The sequence below is a fragment of the Echiichthys vipera genome, assembly GCF_963691815.1.
Source record: "Echiichthys vipera genome assembly, chromosome: 6".
NCBI lineage: Eukaryota > Metazoa > Chordata > Actinopteri > Perciformes > Trachinidae > Echiichthys > Echiichthys vipera.
In genome coordinates this window covers 18,441,330-18,460,567 of record NC_139831.1, presented here as the reverse complement: position 1 = coordinate 18,460,567, position 19,238 = coordinate 18,441,330, and the positions used below count along the sequence as shown (strand labels likewise).

Here is a 19,238-nt window from a genome sequence, read left to right as displayed (position 1 = left end):
GGCACTAACATGCTCATTTTTCCTGTCAGTGACCAATGGTAAAGATTTTGACACACGGTGTAGTTGGTAATTAAATATTTTGTACAATATACCAGTTATATAGTTGCTTGATGTAGTGTATATTTATAATGTGGGTTATATTGCAAGTACATATCCATTCTATTATCATGCGTCTTTGTTTAATTTGGCAGAACGGTGTCACTCATGCTCTGCTTCTGCGTTTCCTGGAAGCCTTTATGCGCATGCGCTGTCAACGCGTCCTGTTTTATTAATTTTTTTTTTCAGGCGAAAATGGCTGCCTCTCTCATCTAAACCTCTGCTTAAAGGATTAAACGAGCATGAAATAGGCAGCCAAAATCGCAGTAACGCTTCAAGACAATAGTGATGGACGCCGGGGTGTAGTTTGTGCAGCGTCTTCACAAAGATGTTATGGCTACCAGAGAAGGAAAATGTATGCGATCCGACATTAACCCTTTCCATCTAAGATCCACCAACAAATGAGGTACGAACTATTCATTTTACGTTTTTAATAAATAGTTGAGCATTTTCTTTGGAAAACATTAACATTTCTATTTGTGGATGCATCTTTTTATTATAATTACTACTACAACTGTACCTCGCTTTGTCTTGACATCACTTGTGTTTTGTGTTGCAACGCTAAAAGGCCTCTTGGCTCCACCAAAAGTAAGCTACTAAAAAAATGCTTCTTTGAGTTTGTGTTTGTTTGGGTACACGTGTGCATGTGTAGCTTTTGTACCTAATGTTTATATTTCTCTGCACTCCCAACAGAAAATGATGCATCAAGTGACCAGCACCAACAGTGACTATTGTATGAGTGGACTGGCAGAGGACTGTCATCCTGCCGGCCACTTTGATTTATGTAGCACACAATCCAACAAATTCTACCCCTCTCCGACAACCTCTGGATTGCAGCTGTCTATTGCGGGTCTAGCCCCTTTGCCACAGGGCATGCACAAGGCCATGGTTTGTCAAATGCAAGATGCCCAGAACGACTTCCAGCCTCAGACGGTGAGAATCAGGGGCAGTGAGGCTGCAGGGTCCGATGGCTCTAAGAAGAAGAAGGGCATAGTGAAGTCGGGGCGGAGGGGGAGGCCATCGGGGACCACAAAGTCAGCTGGTTACCGTACAAGTACTGGACGTCCACTTGGGACAACTAGAGCAGCTGGATTCAAAACCAGCCCAGGGAGGCCCCTCGGTACCACCAAAGCAGCAGGATACAAGGTCAGCCCCGGCAGGCCGCCCGGCAGCATCAAGAGTCTAGCTCGGCTCAAGAAGCTGGAGTTTGGTTGTGACGGCGCCAAGAAACTTGACTTTAGCCACTGCAGTGTTCCCAAGAAACTGGACTTCACTAGCTGTGATGTTCCAGCTTTTCCATACAGCATGATGGAGAAAAGACCCCTCTGCGAACCCAGTGGCAAGGCGGAGGAAAACAGCGAATAGTTCTGTAGGTTTTTCCTCAAGTGCTTGAAAAACATGTGAGCGAAGAAGATGCTTAGGGAAACGTTTATCTCCAACGTTGAAGGAAAGAACTCTTGTCGTCTAGAAATGGCTCTGACTGAGTGTTTGTATGGTGTTTGACATCGTCTTCATCCTCCTAATAAAAGACTGAATTAGAAGTATGTTATTCCAGTTTGGCAGAGATGCATGCGTATGAATTAATCACACCAATCAGTAGGCCTGTTATAGGCAAAAATGTATAAGTTTATGGTTCAAACTTCACTCGAGAGTGAATCCTTTTTTTCCCCCCCTCGAACATTTTGTTCCTCTGAGCTGTGACATGTTCTCTTTCTCTGCTTTAATATTTCTATGGCGGGGTTCTAGTGACATTTTCTACATTTCTAAAAATTGCATTTCAGTACAAACGGCCAATCGAATCAGTTTCCTCCTGAACATAAATATGTGGATGTATAGTTGTCCTTTCTGTGATGTCCAGTTCAATATCTGTTTCATTTTGTGAGATTATCCTGCATCATACCTAAAACAGGAACACTGCAATACATTTTTTTAAATTCGCTTCAACTGGTAAAACTCAGTGCATATCCTTCTGGACACGGTATTTGTTATTTCTGCACTTTGTGAATATAGTTTTGATTATAAACTGTAACAGTCATTTTTTTTTTTAATCCCCAGACTCACTTGAGGAGCACTTCCAGATTTACATGTGTTGTTATGCTGTTCATTAGGGAAAATATACTTCATAAAACAGAAAAAAATGCTTCGTGGTATATGTAATAAATGCTTATGTGCTGTATGTGAAAACAAAATAAAAGAAAAAAAGCGTCTTTTCCACATCACAATTTCCTGTCAAATCGAAAGCTTGTAATTCTCACTGTCGACACAAGAGGGCCCGTATCCACAGGCGTAGTAATCACCTTGTAATAATACCTTTATTTACCCCCTGTTAAAGTAAATCACGGCCCACTGACGTTATTGAACTTAATTTAAAGACATTGTTACAGTGTGATGGCAGAATTGGACTCATAAAGGGCTGTGTTTTAATATAAACGCTAGACTACTGCTCTATTAGGGTGGTTAAATGAATTCCTTCTCGGATGTATCTAGTATTTCTACTGGATCATTCACCTCAAAGGTTAGGGAAATGAGCCATTCAAAGATGTGAACCAACAGCCCTGAAAGTATATGTCAAACAGCAGCACAGAGAGGTAAGTTCCTTTGCTGTCAAGTCGGCGAGTAACTGAATGGTCTTTGTTTGATCTTCAAGGACTGGCCCACTGCAGCAGCGAGCCTATTGTGCTCTCTAGTGTACGTGTTTATGGATTATGATCTACAATATGCGCACCAGATCCTTACTAGTGGGACATGAGGGCAAACTGGAAGAGGATCACTGGAGATTTTAATCGAGGCGAACCCCGGTTTTTACGCACGCTTACAGCCACACTAACTCCCTTCTTTATCTGCTTTTCCTGAGCGCCTGGTGGCCTGTTTCCTCATGTCAGAGGACTCAGCAGAAAGCCAACATGGCGCACTACACGGAGTTTGATTTGACCGGAGAGGTCGTGCGTGGCTGTTTGCGTATTTACCATTATGTTTGTATTCTCGGTCTCTCCCTGCGCCACACAGACAGATATACACAGGCCTGACAGTAGATTAAAGCTCAGAAAACAATGGCACAGATGCGCAGACATGGGGCACGTTTAAAAAAACAACAAAAAAACAACCCACGCCATTCATTCATTTGTGCTTTCATGTTATGTAGATAAACGGTCTATTACAGACTATTCACTATAAGAAACTTCACCTGGGTGTGCATGCGCGCGCACTCGCGTGTTTGTGTGCGTGCGCGCTTGCAAGTGTGCGCGTGTGGAGGGTGAGTGTCACGGCCCTGTGCAGACGGGGGGTTGGGTAGCAGTGCCGATTGGTTGCTGCTCACCAACACAGTCAGTCTGGGCTTGTTTTAACATAACCAGGGGCACTTCGTCAGCAGGCAAAAAAAAGAAAGAATCATGTAGTAAATAAGCCGCTGTGGCTGTTAGGGGACCGGTTATGGCACACTGAATTTCGCCGCTGTGTGCTGTTGCGGCGTAATGGGGATTTACTTGTTATTTAGTATTTAAGGTGACAGTTTTTAGGGGGCCGCCGCTGATGAGGCAGATGAAGTGCAGAGAATGAGAGCTGTGCTTTGGCCTACTGCTAGTGCCGCTGCTGCAACTGGGATTGTGCAGATCCGCTTTCACAAACCGAGGAAAATACTCGCTTTGTGCCACATTATCAAGCACCCGCTGTTGGTTTCACGGTGACCGATCTCCAAATGGTGAGTTGTTCGCGTTTTTTTGATAGTGTTGTGAACTTAGTGCCGATCGACCCCTTTTTTAGTGGGTTAATAGTAGCTTCCTATGTCGGTGTGGCTGTAGCTTGTTTGTGTGAGCCACTCACTGTGTTTCTGTGATGGCTCAGTGTCACCACCTTTACTACAGCCTCGGCGCTCCTCCATTGACTGTACTAGGCAGCGATCGCCATGACCCGCAACCTTCAGACAAAGCGGTACTATGTTTTCTGGTAGTTCGTGAATGAATTTGTGTGAAAGGAGCTTGCCGGCGGTTGTGTTCTGTGTTTGTCTTGTGCAGTCCGACCCGGCCTCTAGTATGGAGGCCATGCAGTGTGTATATGTGTGTGTGTGTGTGAGAGAGAGAGAATGTGTGTGTGCGCGCTCACAGTTCATGGCTGGTATGCTCCCTTTCTGTTTACTCAGTATGATTGTCATTCTATTTCCGCAATGTCTTTAATGTGTCAGTCAGCATGCTTTATTGTATTTACAGTGCAAGTTTCATTAACACCACACAGATTATAGTTGGTGAGAAACTCAAATGACACATTTTCCTCATCTAACCTGCCTCTTTTTTTATTTGACAGGATATAGCCATGACAACATGAATCAATCATACAGACCAGCTGTTAGGGTAGGCTCAGTGTTTGGCTCAGGTCAGCCAGAGCGCAGGCCTCGCAATGGTCTTGTGGGAACTTCCTATGGAAACCAATGTGGCATTGCGAGACATGGGTCGGACCAACCATCAACCGTGCAGCTGCCATCCTCCAGCCTCAAACAGCCAGCTGTACTGGGGTACAAACAGCCAGACCGATCTCACAGCTACAGCACGCAGAAGAGGCTGCAGGACCTGAACGCTGTGGTAAACAGGCCTGACCTAGAGAAGGACCTCCATCCCAGGAACCACTTGCGCTGTGCGAGCCCAATCAGCGACGACGATGACGATGACGAGTTTGAGGCACCTTCAGTCAAGCTGCCTCCATCTCCAGGCAACGATGACGAGGAGCCCTTTGAGAATCTGCAGGACGTGAGCAGAAATGGCTTCTCCCCTCACAGTCCGGACAGTATGGAGCGCTGTTCTCCCATTCCCAATGGCTACCTGCATTTTGAGTCCAAGCTGTTTCACAGCAGTGACATCAAGGAGCAGGAGGAGGAGGAGGAGGAGGATGAGGAGGAGGGTGAGGACAGTAGTAGTGAGGACATGGCGCCTTTCCACTCCTCCCCAAAGTTGAGACGGGACCGAACTGTGTCTGACAGTAAGACCACAAGCAGCTCAGGGGCGGATAAAAGAACATACAAACCTACTGTCTTTAATCTGATGTCCAAAACTATATCTGAACTCAACCCTACACTAAGCCCCAGCGCACTGCCAGAAATCACTATGAGAGATGGGTGGAGCTTGGGCGAGGAATCAGACAGTGATGGTGAACTTGCCTCTCCTGTTGACCCTGGACTTATTTCACCAGCTGGCACCAACTCTAATGTGAGTCTGAAACACTTGGGATACTTTATCTTTATGTCTGTACAACCAAGCGTACGTGATGTTGTCAAAGTTGATCTTGGTTATGCATTTCCTCTGAGCAAGGCGGTAAGAATGCCCATGTGTTGAAGTGATAATTAAGTATAATTTTATTGTACCTGGACAACGTGCATGCTACAAGCTGCAGACCAAAAACAATGACACCCTATGTATAATTTAATTGATATTTCAGAAATGAGTTGTACCATGTGTCGAGAGCAAACGTTTTAAAATATTAACACAAAACAAGAGAGAACAGTTTAAAATCAAAGGCAACACAATACAGGCTCCTAACAGTGTAACTATTATGTTGGGATGCAAAGGTAAATTATGCAAAAGAAGATCTTATCTTGTGATCTGTTATTAATACAATGTGTTGAATGATGTGAATATTGATTTGATATTAATGATTCATAATGCCACAGTTTTCTTACATGTTAAAGTATTTTCATTGTTCTGGTTAGTCCAACAGCCCAAAGAAAAAGCCTCCTCCTGCAGTGAAATACGTTGAAGGGGACTTGGTGTGGGCTAAATTCAACAGACGGCCCTGGTGGCCCTGCCACATCACCTGTGACCCAAATCAGGAGATCTACACTAAGATGAAAGGTGCGGTTTCATTCGTAACGCGTAGTGATGGAGAGACAGTTTGCGTGCGTGCGTGCGTGCGTGCGTGCGTGTGTGTGTGTGTGTGTGTGTGTGTGTGTGTGTTAATGAATACGTTAAACATTATTTCTATTTTGTTTTAGCGCCCAGTCCCCGTCCCTGCCGGATGTATTTCCTGGAAACGCTCGGGGAGATTGCAGAAGGTGCCTGGGTCCCCGGGACTGCCATTCTTTCTTTTGAAGGAGGACATCAGTTTGAGGACCTACCTGTGCTCCGACGAAGAGGGAAGCAGAAGGAGAAAGACTACAAGTATACGGTAAATTAATCAAAATGACTTGAAAAATATAAAATTTTCATTATTGTCCACAAATATTTTGAATGTTATTTCTGTTCTTGGCAGATACCCAAAAGTTTACTGACTGCGTGGAAAGTCAGTGTGGCAGAGGCTGAGGGTCTGCTCCCAGAACGACAGAGGAACGCTGAAAGCGTTCTTTCAATATCTGTCAATGAAGAGGAGCGTGTGCTCAGCCCACTTCCTACTGAAAAGCCACAGGAGGCCCCCTCTGTCTCTGTGGATCCACGTCGACCCCCATCACCCAATATGGCCCCAAACGGAAATGAACACGATCCAATCAAAAACTCTGCTGCGGCTCAATCCAATAAGAGCAAAACTTTTAAGAAGAAAAAGAAATGTTTGTCAGATATTTTTGGCCATATAGTTGGTGGATCAAAGGAACTGTCTACCATCACAAACATGGCGGATCAGTTCCATACAACAACTCGTGCACTGAAAGATGAGCCAAAGGACTCACCTTATGCAGACCTGGATTCGGTTCCAATACTACATCGTCCTAAACGCACAGCAGTGTCCTCAGTAAAGGGTATGGACAGATTGTTCCAAAAAGAACAGGGTTCAACAAAAGCTAAAACAAAGTTAACTGAGAAAGTGAACCCTTCTGCAGATCCCTGTGATACCTCTAGCATTTTAACACATAAACTGAAATCTAAAGATACAAATTCTGAACAGAGTTTGGGTAGCTATAATGAATTGCAGCACAGTTCAACTGAAAAGCACTCTATCAATCTCCCTGCCAGCAGTCGTCTGATGACGAGGGCTATTAAAGCGGAGGAGGAGACAGATCTCAAAGATGCACTGGCCACAAGCCAAATCTCAACAGATGCCCACACTGATGATTGTCTTGACAACACACCTGCGGATGCAACCTTTAAAACTGAAAGATCTCCTGACTGGGAATCACCAAACAATGCATCATCCTCTACAAATCACAGCTCTCCAAAAAGGCGTGCAAGGAAGCCTGATAAGAAACAAATTCGTAATGGCTTATTGATAAAGTCTAAGCGTGTGGACTCAAGCATACCTGCTGTGAAACTGGCTAAGGTCAAGACAGAAAACCCAGATCTATCATCTTCTACTTCCCCATCCTCATCTCTTTCTCCAATGGATGCTTTCCAGGATGTGAAGGAACTAACGTTTAAATCGCTTGTCAAGGAGGACAACAGCGACTCCGAGTCGACCGCATTTCGACCTGATTCCAATTACAAATTCAGTACCTTCCTGATGCTCCTGAAAGACATGCATGATACCAGAGCACAAGAAGGTAAACCCCTGGCTCTTCCGCCATCGCCGGTCCTGATCAAGGAGGAACCCCTGGTCATCCCTACTACTATAGGAGGAAACCCGCTGAAGGGTTCTTGTGATAGTTTCATCCAAGGGATCAAAACAGAGAATGGGAGTTCAGGGAAATCCACAACACCCAAAACTACAGTGGTAAAAACCAAGAATAGGACTAAAGCTATCATGTCAGCTGACACCTACCATTGCAAAGACTTTCCTGTTCACTCTCAGATCGGGAACTCAGACAAGCAGCGCAGAAAACAAAAACAACCTGCCAAACTGAAACTAGGCATACATGGCCTTTCTTTGGGCCTGGCTGACTTGGCGTACGGCAGGGAGTTTGTTAGTGGCCACGCTGACTTAGCAGATTCTGGATTTCTTCCTCCTGTCGCTGCCGATCCCTCAGCCAGCTACCTTGGATCCACAGTAGCTCCAAAGAAGCGCTGGCAGATGGTTGAGGGGGCTGCTGAGGCTAAGGGTGAAGTTATGAATGAGGTGTCTGCTGATATGAATGGGTCTTTCACCATGAGTACATCACCAGATCTTGATCTGGATCTGGGAGTCGAGAAACAGGCAGAGAATGACTCGCACTTCTCAGAGACAGGCAGCACGGCCGGTAAGACACAAACTGCAGCTATTTAGTTTAAGTAATATGGTAAAATGAGTAAGAACATGTTATACCTGTATATTATTTTGTTGGATTAACTGTGGACAAAAGAGTCTGCCAGATGAATACTTTATTTTTAAATGTATTTTCTGTGTGTTTACACAGGCCACTCAGAGAACAAACGTCTCCGGAAACCAACTAAAAGGCTCCTGGAGTCAACTGAGGAGTATGAACAAATATTTGCCCCAAAAAAGAAATCCAAGAAACACGCCTCAGAATCATCCAAAATGGTAAGATGTTCTCTCTTTCTTTAAGTTTCCTTACAATACAAATGAAAGTTCAAAGCAGCACCTAATGTACTTATGTAATACATATGTTATTCACGTGGTTCTTGAATGTTCTGTGTTGAAGAATCACATTAAATCTCCAGTTAAGCTCTTACAGTCTTTTTCTCTGTAAACATCAAACTAATCTTGATTCAGTGTCCAGGTTACAGCATGCCTTGCAGAATCCAGTATATATTTACTCAGCTGAATGAACGAGATGACTATATCTGCATATGCGTGTGGTCATTCTGATACATCTGCTAGTCACTGATTTTAATGCACTCTTCATGTGAGTCTGGATGCGACTGACACCAGATTCAGAACACCAAAACTATAGTTGCAGATTGACTGTGGACCCCTGGACCAATCCGCTGCTGCCACTGTTGTCGGGCACCCACAGACTAAGAATCACATCATTGTAATTATGTGTGTACAATTAGGCATATCGTATAGATAATCGTATCGTAGAAATAAATTAAGAGCAGAACAGACTGCTGAACGTTTTGCCGGGGTCATTTGACGCGTTCAGAAGAAAATGTCCCTGACCTTGGAAATAAATCAATTAGGACTTTGCAATGGCAGATCCTGACAATCCTGCAATGTTGATTTGAATGGGAATGTCCATTCTACTCTCATTCTATCTCTATGTTCCTGTCATTTATGGTCTCGTCGCTAGGTTGTCCAGATATAATTGCAGAAGCAAATAGCAGTTTGATACTTTAAACTTTTAATCTCTGGATAACGTAAAAAATCATTGGAACTTGATGTTTCCTTTGCATGTGTGTATGCAGCAGACATCATGGATGATGGCACTCCATGATCTCAGCACCACACCGGGAATAATTACCTCAGCTTCGTCTCCTGTTAAGCCCACGGAGGCTCCAGCAGAGCTGGAACAGAGTCCATCTCAGGAGGAACTTTCACCTGAAGCATCCTCAGTATCTCCAGTCCCAACACAACCCTCTCTTGATACAGAGACAGCAGAAGAAACTGATCTACCTCCTGAATCTGGTAAATAAGTTTAGATGTCTTGTATTTTTTTTTTTTTGACTGAATATGATGGTTAACCCAGTATCATATATCTTGCTGTATGATGTAAAATTAATTGATGTTGCTCGACAGAATGACGGATGTTACTTTTTACATTTAAATAGAACATTATTGAGTTGTTTTTATTTTTAGCAACAGGGTTATTGGTTCAAGAAAGCAAGAGGCCAAGGAAGCTGTCGCACAAGGTGCTGGAATGTACCATAGAAGAAGTGTCTGTTGCTCATACAAAGAAAAAGGTATGTTGGGATTTAGACAGTAGTGGGGTGTGGTGAGTGTTACAACTATTCCAGGGAGTGCTTAGGACTAGGAAATGTTGAATGTTTTTCACAATCTGTTTGTTTTCTAGGAGCCAAAGCGACACAGTGGAGTTACCTCAGAGGTGAAAGTCTTAGCCAAGAAAACTCAGGTACTACAAATTAAAGATCAAACTCAAAGCAATCACTGTACACGCATGATAAAATGACATCAAAAATATAATGAACCATCCTAAACACAATGAAATCTCACATTTGATAGGTTGGATCTGTGAAGAAAGAGAAGCCCAGCACGTCTTCTGTCCCTGCTGCTGCCCCCCAGTGCTCAGAAAGCAAAGATTTCCCTGTGGTCTTCACTCCAAACAGGCCTCCCAGCCCTCCAGGATCCAAGATTCCCAAGCAGGAGGCCGAGGTGGTGGCCTGCAGCACTGAAGAGAAACCAAATGTACACACTGGAACACTAACTCCCAAACCTGAGGTGTGAATTAGTAATAATCGGTTAACTCACCTCCCGGCTCCCTAAAATAACCCAGGAATCAAGGATTTTTAGTGACCACTCACTCAAGACACTGGAGTCCTCCCACATTTTCAGCTCTTAAATGAGTAATTACATCAAACACAAACATCTTGAAATGTTTACATCCCAACAACAACATCCAACTATATATAGGCTGCCAAATGTTATATAATTTGCAGCAACAAGTTAATTTGTACCATCAAACGTTAACTGGGACTGAGTGAGCCAGTCAGTCTGAGATTGCGGATGAGGATACATCCGGGTACATGGCGATTCATGTGAGAGACTGTGGATCGGCTGATTGACAAACAGTCTGAGTCGCTGCTCACAAGAGCCTGCTGCGCCCAGAGAAATGACCCACACTTCCTCAAGTTATTAGGCCATCACTCATTTAACTGATTTATAGCAATATTTGACTGTGCTTTGGGTAGAAGGCTACTACAAATGTTTAAAATCCATTCCTTAAATCCTCAAATAGATGTTAGATTATTTGACCTATTTCGCACCAAGGCTGAATAGCCTACAGCTTTTTGTGGCCTATTATTCGAGTGGTGAGTGCCACTGGCGATAGAGACCCACCGCGTTGGTGACCCGGCTCCTGCATCAGTAAGAATCACTCAATCACAAACTCTATGTTCGCACACGGTTGAAGATAATATTCCCCTACAGATCCACGGCGCGCATTTGGTTATGCACTTGCTTAAGTGAGTGGCTGCATTAACTGTAGATTACATCGTAGGAACAAGTTTCATTAGTGATCAAGTGACTCGCACAACCTTAATCATATTAGGGAGTGACTCGGAATAACCTGAATCCTTAAAATGATCCGGGTTGACCATCACTAGTGTGCATGTTGTATTGTTCAGCTAAAAGAACCGTGTTCATCTGTCAAAGAAGAAAATAATCCTTGCAATCGTCAGTGTAACATCTTCTCTTTCTTCATCTATGTAGGTGCTGCCTGTTAGCTTGAATGATAGCTTCTCTTCTCAAGTGGATGTTAAAGGGAAAATAGGAGCTGCATCCTTAAAGGAGAATGTCTGTCAGGTGAGACAATCGACCACAAAGTCTATTTTTATTTGCTTTGTACGACTTGGCTCCTGACACCTCATTTATTTGTAACGGGTTGATCATTAGCCAATTCTTATCGTGTATTTGTGTGTATGTTTGTGCAGGTGTGTGAGAGGACAGGAGACCTGCTGGTGTGTGACGGCCACTGTTATGGAGCCTTTCACCCACAGTGTATTGGCCTGTCAGTGGCTCCCAAGGGGAAATTCCTCTGTCGTGAATGCAAAGCTGGTGGGTACACCTCGTGTCTGAGATGAGGCTGAATCTGTCACTGATCGTAAATAAGTGTCCTTAAACACTTTAAAAACAAAAACAAATTCTGCTGCTTTCAGGTGACCACACATGCTTTGTGTGCAAGAAGTCTGGTAATGGGGTAAAGCGTTGCATCATACCATTGTGCGGGAAGTTCTACCACAACGACTGCATATTGGCGTATTCAGCCACCCAGCCGCATAACAAAGGCTTCCGCTGCCCTATGCATGTGTGTCTGTCCTGCCACATCACCAACCCTCTCAACATCTGTTGCACTAAAGGTAAACTCCACTTTCGCCCGTGCATTTAAACCACATATGATAACATTGACATGTTAGAAACGCTCCACAACGATTTGAAGCTGTGTTTTCACAGCATCATTCATATCCTGATTTTTACCCTTTTATTTTTTACCTCCTTATCAACAAAGTGTATGCACTCAGGAGCTAATACGATGTTCCTGGGCACCATCCTTTAGAGTTGACAGTCCTGTAAAAAGGATCCATTTTGGGTGTTTTATAAAAAAAAAATGTATGCCTCTACGCTGGTGACAGCAGTGGCCGGAAGCATTATGTTTTAATGTTGCGTTTTCAAGGATTGCAAAGTGCTGTAATTTTGGATAAAGTACTTGATGATGCTTGAAATTATAAAGACCGCATTTATTTCACAACAAAAAGCTAAAGAATAGAAATTGAATTGAATTTCTTATCCTTCTGGTATTACGAAACACAATTTTAGTTGTTTATAGCATAATACCACGTCTTTTAACGTGCTTTAAAAAAGTGAAATTATCATTTTCAATATGTATGTTTGTATTTGTAGAAATATGTGATTTACCACAGCTGTAAGGTGCCGGGAAAGCTTGAAAATGGACCTTGAAAGTGCTTGAAAAGTGCTTGAATTTGACTGTTAAAAGTGTACGAACTCTTTCTTCTGTGCTTCCATGTTGCAGATATGCGTGAAGCATCCATGTTATGCCCAAATATACACTTAATACCTTTTTATTAAATTCCTTAAAGAAACAGGCGCTCAAGCGAAGCACTTCAGACAGATGTCAGAGAGAGACTGTATAGGGAAAGTAACATGGTTTTTGAACATTAAAGCATGTTAATATGTTTTAGTGGAAACCCAGAATAGTGAACCTGAAAATGAGCATAATATGGGACCTTTTTAAGATTTTTATATTTTCTGATAACCAAACTTACAACTCAAGATTGTGCGCTGATAAGTATTGACTATCTCTTATAAAGTAATTATTAAGAGCTTTCAACTTCAGGACCGGAGATATCATGATTTGTTCTGATGATAATGTCTAGAGTTGTGAGCTTGTTGAACAAATGAAGAGCTATACCTAATAAAGTGGCTGTAAGTGATAACTCTTTGACATCTTTGCTCGTGTCAATGGAAACATTGCCCATAGTTTGAGATGCTTTGCTCAAACGACATCCTTGTAACTGAACATGGCGCTGCAATACAAACAGTGTGCGTCGTTTGTGTTTTCTTCTCATTTGACCTCGATAAAACACTTGCTGCCCAAGATTTTGGCTAGGCATCGGTGGCTCAGTTCACTGGACTGAAAGCACTGTGTGTTTTTCGGGTTATTGTTACAAAACCTCAATTCAATATCCGGATGTGCATGGATGAAGTTGTTTATTGCTCCTCTGTATTTTTATCGTAGGTCGGTTGGCTCGATGCGTTCGCTGCCCTGTGGCCTATCACGCCAATGACAACTGTATGGCAGCAGGCAGCTTGGTGCTGGCAAACAACAGTTTCCTTTGTCCAAACCACTTCACTCCCCGCAAGGGCTACAAGAACCACGAACACATCAATGTTAGCTGGTGCTTCGTTTGCTCTGAGGGTAAGTCTGGTCTAATTCCATGGTAATTTTAACCTGTCATTAAAACAACTTTACTATTATGTCATAAATAAATCATATATATGCCTGCCAACTGTCTCTCTGTTGCAAACGTTAATACAAACCATCAAAGTGGCTGCTTTAGAAAATGCGCCGTGCTGTATTATTCAGGAGTGCATAATGTGTTGTAAATTAATTGTCATGCCCCGTCCTATTTTTCCAATTAAATACTCCCTCGTGGCAAAGTGCTGCTTTGAGGTCTGCCTCTGAAACCCGGGGTCTTAAAAAGCCATGCAACCTTAAAGGACGGTGCCTTCGCATTACCACACGTACTGAGCACCATCATTACTTACATGGATTCGTGAAAGTTGGCACAGTCACAGCTGAGTTAATTTGATTTCAATGCCTTATCTCCTGGTGTGATAATTAATTAGTTGTCTGGTATTAAGTCACTGGTTACGCCTCACAAATTGCCACAATTGCTTGATTTTCCCTGTTTGTTTCATATTCTTATAAATCGAATACCTTTGGGTATATATAAATAGAATAGAATAGACTTTGAATCTGATAATGTCTGAGGCTATTTGTTATCATTTAGATTTTTTTTTAAGATAAATAAAAAGTTATAAGCAACTATAGAATAACACTCAGAGTGCAGCCCTTGGCCGAGGCATGCCCTATCTCACAATGTGTGAATTTTACTCGTAGGGAACTTATAATTCTGACACCACATGAATGCAACACAAATGCAATGTTAACAAAAGCGAAAAATAATTTGTGTATCAGTTCCGTGATTCAGATCTGCTCTAAAATGAAATGGGTTCCTTCCTGACCCATGCTACACTTTCACACCCAGTTTCGTGAAAATCAGGCACTAGCTTTTCCATCATCCTTCTTACAGACTGAGCTGAAAACATAACCTCCTTGGCGGAGGTAATAAACTTATCATGAAAACAACCTAAGCGATGTGTTTTGCTGTGACTTTGTAGGGGGCAGTCTGCTGTGCTGCGAGGCCTGTCCTGCTGCTTTCCATCAGGAATGTTTGAATATAGAGATGCCTCAGGGCAGCTGGTTCTGCAATGACTGCAAAGCTGGAAAGAGGCCTCGTATAAAGGACATACTGTGGGTCAAATGGGGACGTTACAGGTAAGGTCATAACATCGCCTTTCTTGTACACACACAGGTGAATGTACCTGTTTGTATTTTTGAAACCTTATCTGACTCTTCAGGTGGTGGCCTGCAGAAGTGTGTCTGCCCAAAGATGTCCCAAATAATATCTTGAGGATGAAACATGAGGTTGGAGAGTTTCCAGTGCAATTCTTTGGCTCCAAAGATTTTGTGTGGACGTACCAAGCCAGAGTCTTCCCCTACATGGAGGGGGACACTCACAGTATAGAGAAAATGGGAAAGGGTGCCGATGCAGTGTACAAAAATGGTATGTAGTTGGTCCGTTATTGTACTTTATATTAGATCTATGTTCCTGCTTTTGATATGAATAAATATAGTCTTAATTTTGATATTTAGGTTGTGTTTTCTTAAAGAGGAAAAGATCATGTTTTGTCTCTTTAGCCCTGAATGACGCAGCGGAGCGGTTCAGAGAGCTCCAGGCAGAAAAGGAGATGAAGCAGCTTCAGGAAGACAGAAAGAATGACAAGAAACCTCCTCCATACAAGCACATCAAGGTACTGTGTCCCCACATACTGATGTGTGCCCTGACTAAAGAGAAGTTCACTGAGATGTATGGTGAAAGAAATTCCAACCCCTGTGTGTATCTCTTAGGTAAACCGGCCAATTGGGAAGGTTCAGATCATAACTGCTGACCTGTCAGAAATCCCACGCTGCAACTGTAAGGCGTCTGACGAGAACCCTTGCGGCGTAGACTCAGAGTGCATTAACCGCATGCTGATGTACGAGTGCCATCCTCAGGTGTGTGTGGCAGGGGAGCGATGTCAGAACCAGGCCTTCACAAAGCGCCAGTACACACCTGTGGAGATTCTCAGGACGCTGTCCTGCGGCTGGGGTTTAGTTGGTGTGTCGGACATCAAGAAGGTAAGAAATCGGATGATGAAAAAAGGGCAACTACGATACCCACGTTATCTCTCTCGATTTTTTTTTAATACTCATTCTTTTTCCATTGCTTCTCAGGGAGCCTTTGTGTGTGAATATGTGGGAGAGGTAATCGATGAAGAAGAATGCCGAGCCAGGATCCGACACGCCCAAGAGAACGACATCTGTAACTTCTACATGCTTACACTGGACAAGGTGATTCTGAGCCTGCTGACCACAAAAACAACATAACTGATACGCAGCTTAGCAACACGCTTGATTCATGATGTAGATCAGACGCTTGGTGCTAACTGGATTGTAATTTGTTATACCAGGACCGGATCATTGATGCCGGGCCCAAAGGGAACCAGGCTCGCTTCATGAACCACTGCTGTCAGCCAAACTGTGAGACTCAGAAGTGGACTGTGAACGGGGACACCAGGGTGGGACTGTTTTCTCTACAAGACATCCCAAAAGGTTTGAGCGACTGCCTAATTATTCGTTTGTAATGTGTAGGATTTAAGAATGCAGTTTATTTCATTAATTTACAATCTACACATCTGAGCACAGCATAGTCCTGAAAGAACATGTACTTTAGGTGTGGAGTTGAATTTCAACTACAACCTGGAGTGTCTTGGCAATGGGAAAACTGCCTGTAAATGTGGAGCGCCGAACTGCAGTGGTTTCCTGGGTGTCCGGCCAAAGGTAAAAGACACATTCACATCCCCCCCCGCCTAAATTTACAACTTAAAAGAAGAGCTGCCTTGTAACTTGTCTTTTTTTTCGTGTTCAGAATCAGCCATCAGCTGAGAAACTGAAATTGAAGGAAGGTAAGAGGAAGGTGCCCATGAAGAAGAAGACCAAGCAAGAAGTGACCAAGGAGAGGGAAGACGAGTGCTTCAGCTGTGGTGATGGGGGCCAGATAGTGTCCTGTAAGAAGCCCGGCTGCCCGAAGGTCTATCATGCTGATTGTCTCAACCTGGCTAAGAGGCCCGCAGGCAAGTAGAGGTGGAGGGCTGCTACTGTTTATGCAAAGATGACTTAGTGGCCCTTTCGCAGCATAACATGGGCATGATTGAATCTAAATTCTTGTGTTGCCAGACTCAGATTAGAGTTGACTAGAGTTGGTGAATGCAAAATTAGTTTATAAACAAGTGTAATGAAGGAATTAATTTAGGTAACTAATACTTAAGAAAACGTATGAAAATGACAGATTTGGGTAATGGTAGTGTGAACAAATACGTCAGCTTGTGTGACTACAGCAACCATCTATATCGGCTATGTTTGGTCCAAGCATTTCAAAGCAACGAGCAGCCAAACTTTCTGTACAGTGTGCAGTTTTCTTTGACCCTGAACAATTTTTACCTTCATAATCCTGATAAAGTGTGGGAGAGGACAGAGGGAGAAAATAAACTTTTCAAAATGCTATACACATTAAAGCCGATCCAACTCACAGCCAGTTGGGTGTCTGCCTTTGGATTTTCGCGGTTTGATTTTTCCAATGTTTTAAAGAAGAACTGTGTAGGTTTTTTCTCCCATCTTGTGGTAAAATTGTATATTGCATTCAAACGAATAGTGCTCTCCAGTGCCTCGTTTTTTCAAATATAAGTTGCAACTATAGTAGGCGCAATGTGGCAAGAAGCTGTTTACCCTCGTTTTCTGATTTTGCTGGTCACATTGCCCTTTTAATTCTCTTTTTTCGCTTTTTTGGCGACAAGAGTTCCTTCTCCTGGGGCGTGGCATAGGTATGATCTTGCCTTATGATCAAAAGTGCAGTGCACACTTTCAAATTTGCCGGGGCAAGCACGTGACAGGCGCGTCTCGCTGAGCTCCTTCTTCACTCTTCCACAGTTGCGCTGGCTCTGTGCGAAAACACATTTAGTCTTACCGGTACCACGTAGTGCTTTATTTCCCTTTCGGCTGTTCATAGTTTTTTATAGACCGGAAGGACGTGGAAGCCTCCATAGAGCTCACCCTTCCTATGTAAACACAGATTAGAAATTATTCGCTCAGGAGGATAAGTGAGATTGTTGGCAGAGGTAATTGTACATCAATGAAGACTTATTTATGAATGAAGGTGTTGATTTGAGTTAATAAATTACTTAAAATGCTACACAGCGTCCCTTTTTAAGTAGATTTTGACCATATCTAAGCTTTATAAGATGGAGCTGCTATTATGCAAATTAAGTGATTTTTATCGATTCTTACTATTGGCACCTTTTAGGCTAGAAAAAGAGATATATTTTCTTGGTAATGACAATGATCTTGTCTCCAGGGCGATGGGAGTGTCCATGGCACCAGTGTGACGTCTGTGGCAAAGAGGCAGCTTCGTTCTGTGAGATGTGCCCCAGCTCTTACTGTAAGGAGCATCGTGACGGCATGCTCTTCATCTCCAAGCTGGACGGCAAGCTGTCCTGCAGTGAACACGACCCCTGCGGGCCTGACCCGCTGGAGCCGGGGGAGATTCGTGAATATGTGCCCAACATGACCTCCATGAGGCCCGGGGCCATGGCTGTGCCTGCCACTCCCTCACTGGGCCCAGACTCCAGAGGAGCCAGTTCTGCTCCCATTACTTCCCCTGCTGGCCAGGCTGCGTCGGCCGGGATTGGGCCTCCTCCTCGTCTCTATATCAACACAAAGACTGCTACCTCGAGCTTCATCCCCTCCAGCAGGTCTTACTCCACAGACAGGACTGAAGGGAAAGGGTTTTCCACTCCTACCTCCTCCAAGGACGAGAGAGAGGACGGCGAGGTGGAGGACGGGGAGGTGTGTGGGTTAGAGATGGAGGAGGTGGAGGAAGATGAAGACGACGACGATGAAGAAGCGGAGGAGGAAGAGCATGACATGGAGGAGATGGAGATAGTGGAAGACGAGGAGGATGATCTGCTGGAGGAAGGCGATGATGACGGGGAGGGTGATCTGCTGGAGGAAGGCGATGATGACGGGGAGGGTGATCTGCTGGAGGAAGGCGATGATGACGGGGAGGGTGATCTGCTGGAGGAAGGCGATGATGACGGGGTGGGTGATCTGCTGGAGGAAGGTGATGATGACGAAGAGGAGGAGGATGAAGAAGAAGGGGATGTGTATGACACCTGGGGTGGTTATGAGGATGAAGATGACGATGGAGAGGTGGAGGGGGAGGACTTGGAGGAGTGGGGCAGAGTGGAGGACGATGACAAGTGACTCAGTCAGCCCATTCCTTCATAACAACTCAGCAAACACTCTCAGTAGATGTTCAAAGGACAAAAGAAGTTAGTAAAAGACAGAGAGAGTTTGATATTTTGGTACCGACTTGAGCGCGACACTGCCTTCACTGTGGTACCGCGTTGCCTTCTCATCCCCAGACTGCTGGACCGACAGCGGGGTTGTGTACTGGTGCTAAGGCTCGAGGACTCACTCAGTCTGTCTCTTTATACTTCTGTCGATATGTTTATTTGTGTTTGGTGCTGTTATGTTCTTTTGTTCGTTTTGTCTCGACATTGTTTACATTTTTTGGCCTTTTTTTTTTTAAATGTTTGGAATATGAGAAAAAGGTGAGAAGTTTCACCTGACCAAACTCATCTTAAGGGCATCTTATGTTATTGTTACTGTCTTAACCTTGTCTTTCTAAGAGTGATCAAAATATTGTTCTCACTGGTCCATATTACCGTTAGGCACAACAATACCTGCTTGGTGCTTCTGAGGAATGCAAAAATAAACCCAC

The 19,238-nt window shown here is 43.8% G+C and overlaps 2 protein-coding genes across 2 annotated transcripts; both read left to right on the top strand.

Moving 5' to 3' along the window:
* Positions 1-295: 295 nt before the first annotated feature.
* On the top strand, positions 296-2,263 carry LOC310948450 (UPF0461 protein C5orf24 homolog). Its single transcript, XM_083915592.1, has 2 exons — positions 296-502; positions 790-2,263. The coding sequence occupies exon 2, from the start codon at positions 793-795 to the stop codon at positions 1,459-1,461; it is 669 nt and encodes a 222-aa protein (XP_083771718.1). The 5' UTR covers positions 296-502; positions 790-792; the 3' UTR covers positions 1,462-2,263.
* A 1,258-nt stretch (positions 2,264-3,521) lies between these two features.
* Positions 3,522-19,163, top strand: nsd1a (nuclear receptor binding SET domain protein 1a). Its single transcript, XM_083915710.1, has 24 exons — positions 3,522-3,793; positions 4,393-5,288; positions 5,789-5,930; positions 6,071-6,243; positions 6,328-8,179; positions 8,336-8,460; positions 9,291-9,507; positions 9,679-9,782; positions 9,893-9,952; positions 10,063-10,278; positions 11,269-11,361; positions 11,490-11,613; positions 11,715-11,915; positions 13,313-13,492; positions 14,479-14,635; positions 14,719-14,924; positions 15,059-15,171; positions 15,269-15,538; positions 15,635-15,751; positions 15,871-16,012; positions 16,134-16,240; positions 16,329-16,533; positions 17,811-18,449; positions 18,576-19,163. Exons 2-24 carry the CDS (start codon positions 4,410-4,412, stop codon positions 18,716-18,718), a joined length of 6,465 nt encoding a protein of 2,154 aa, XP_083771836.1. The 5' UTR covers positions 3,522-3,793; positions 4,393-4,409; the 3' UTR covers positions 18,719-19,163.
* The last annotated feature ends 75 nt before the right edge of the window (positions 19,164-19,238 follow it).

Bases quoted from the DNA above. Each gene is read 5' to 3' on its own strand.
- LOC310948450 (XM_083915592.1), top strand. From the start codon at position 793: ATGATGCATCAAGTGACCAGCACCAACAGTGACTATTGTATGAGTGGA.
- nsd1a (XM_083915710.1), top strand. From the start codon at position 4,410: ATGAATCAATCATACAGACCAGCTGTTAGGGTAGGCTCAGTGTTTGGC. The intron at 13,493-14,478 runs GTAAGTCTGGTC...GTGACTTTGTAG, and splicing joins GTGCTTCGTTTGCTCTGAGG to GGGGCAGTCTGCTGTGCTGC. The intron at 16,013-16,133 runs GTTTGAGCGACT...CATGTACTTTAG, and splicing joins TCTACAAGACATCCCAAAAG to GTGTGGAGTTGAATTTCAAC.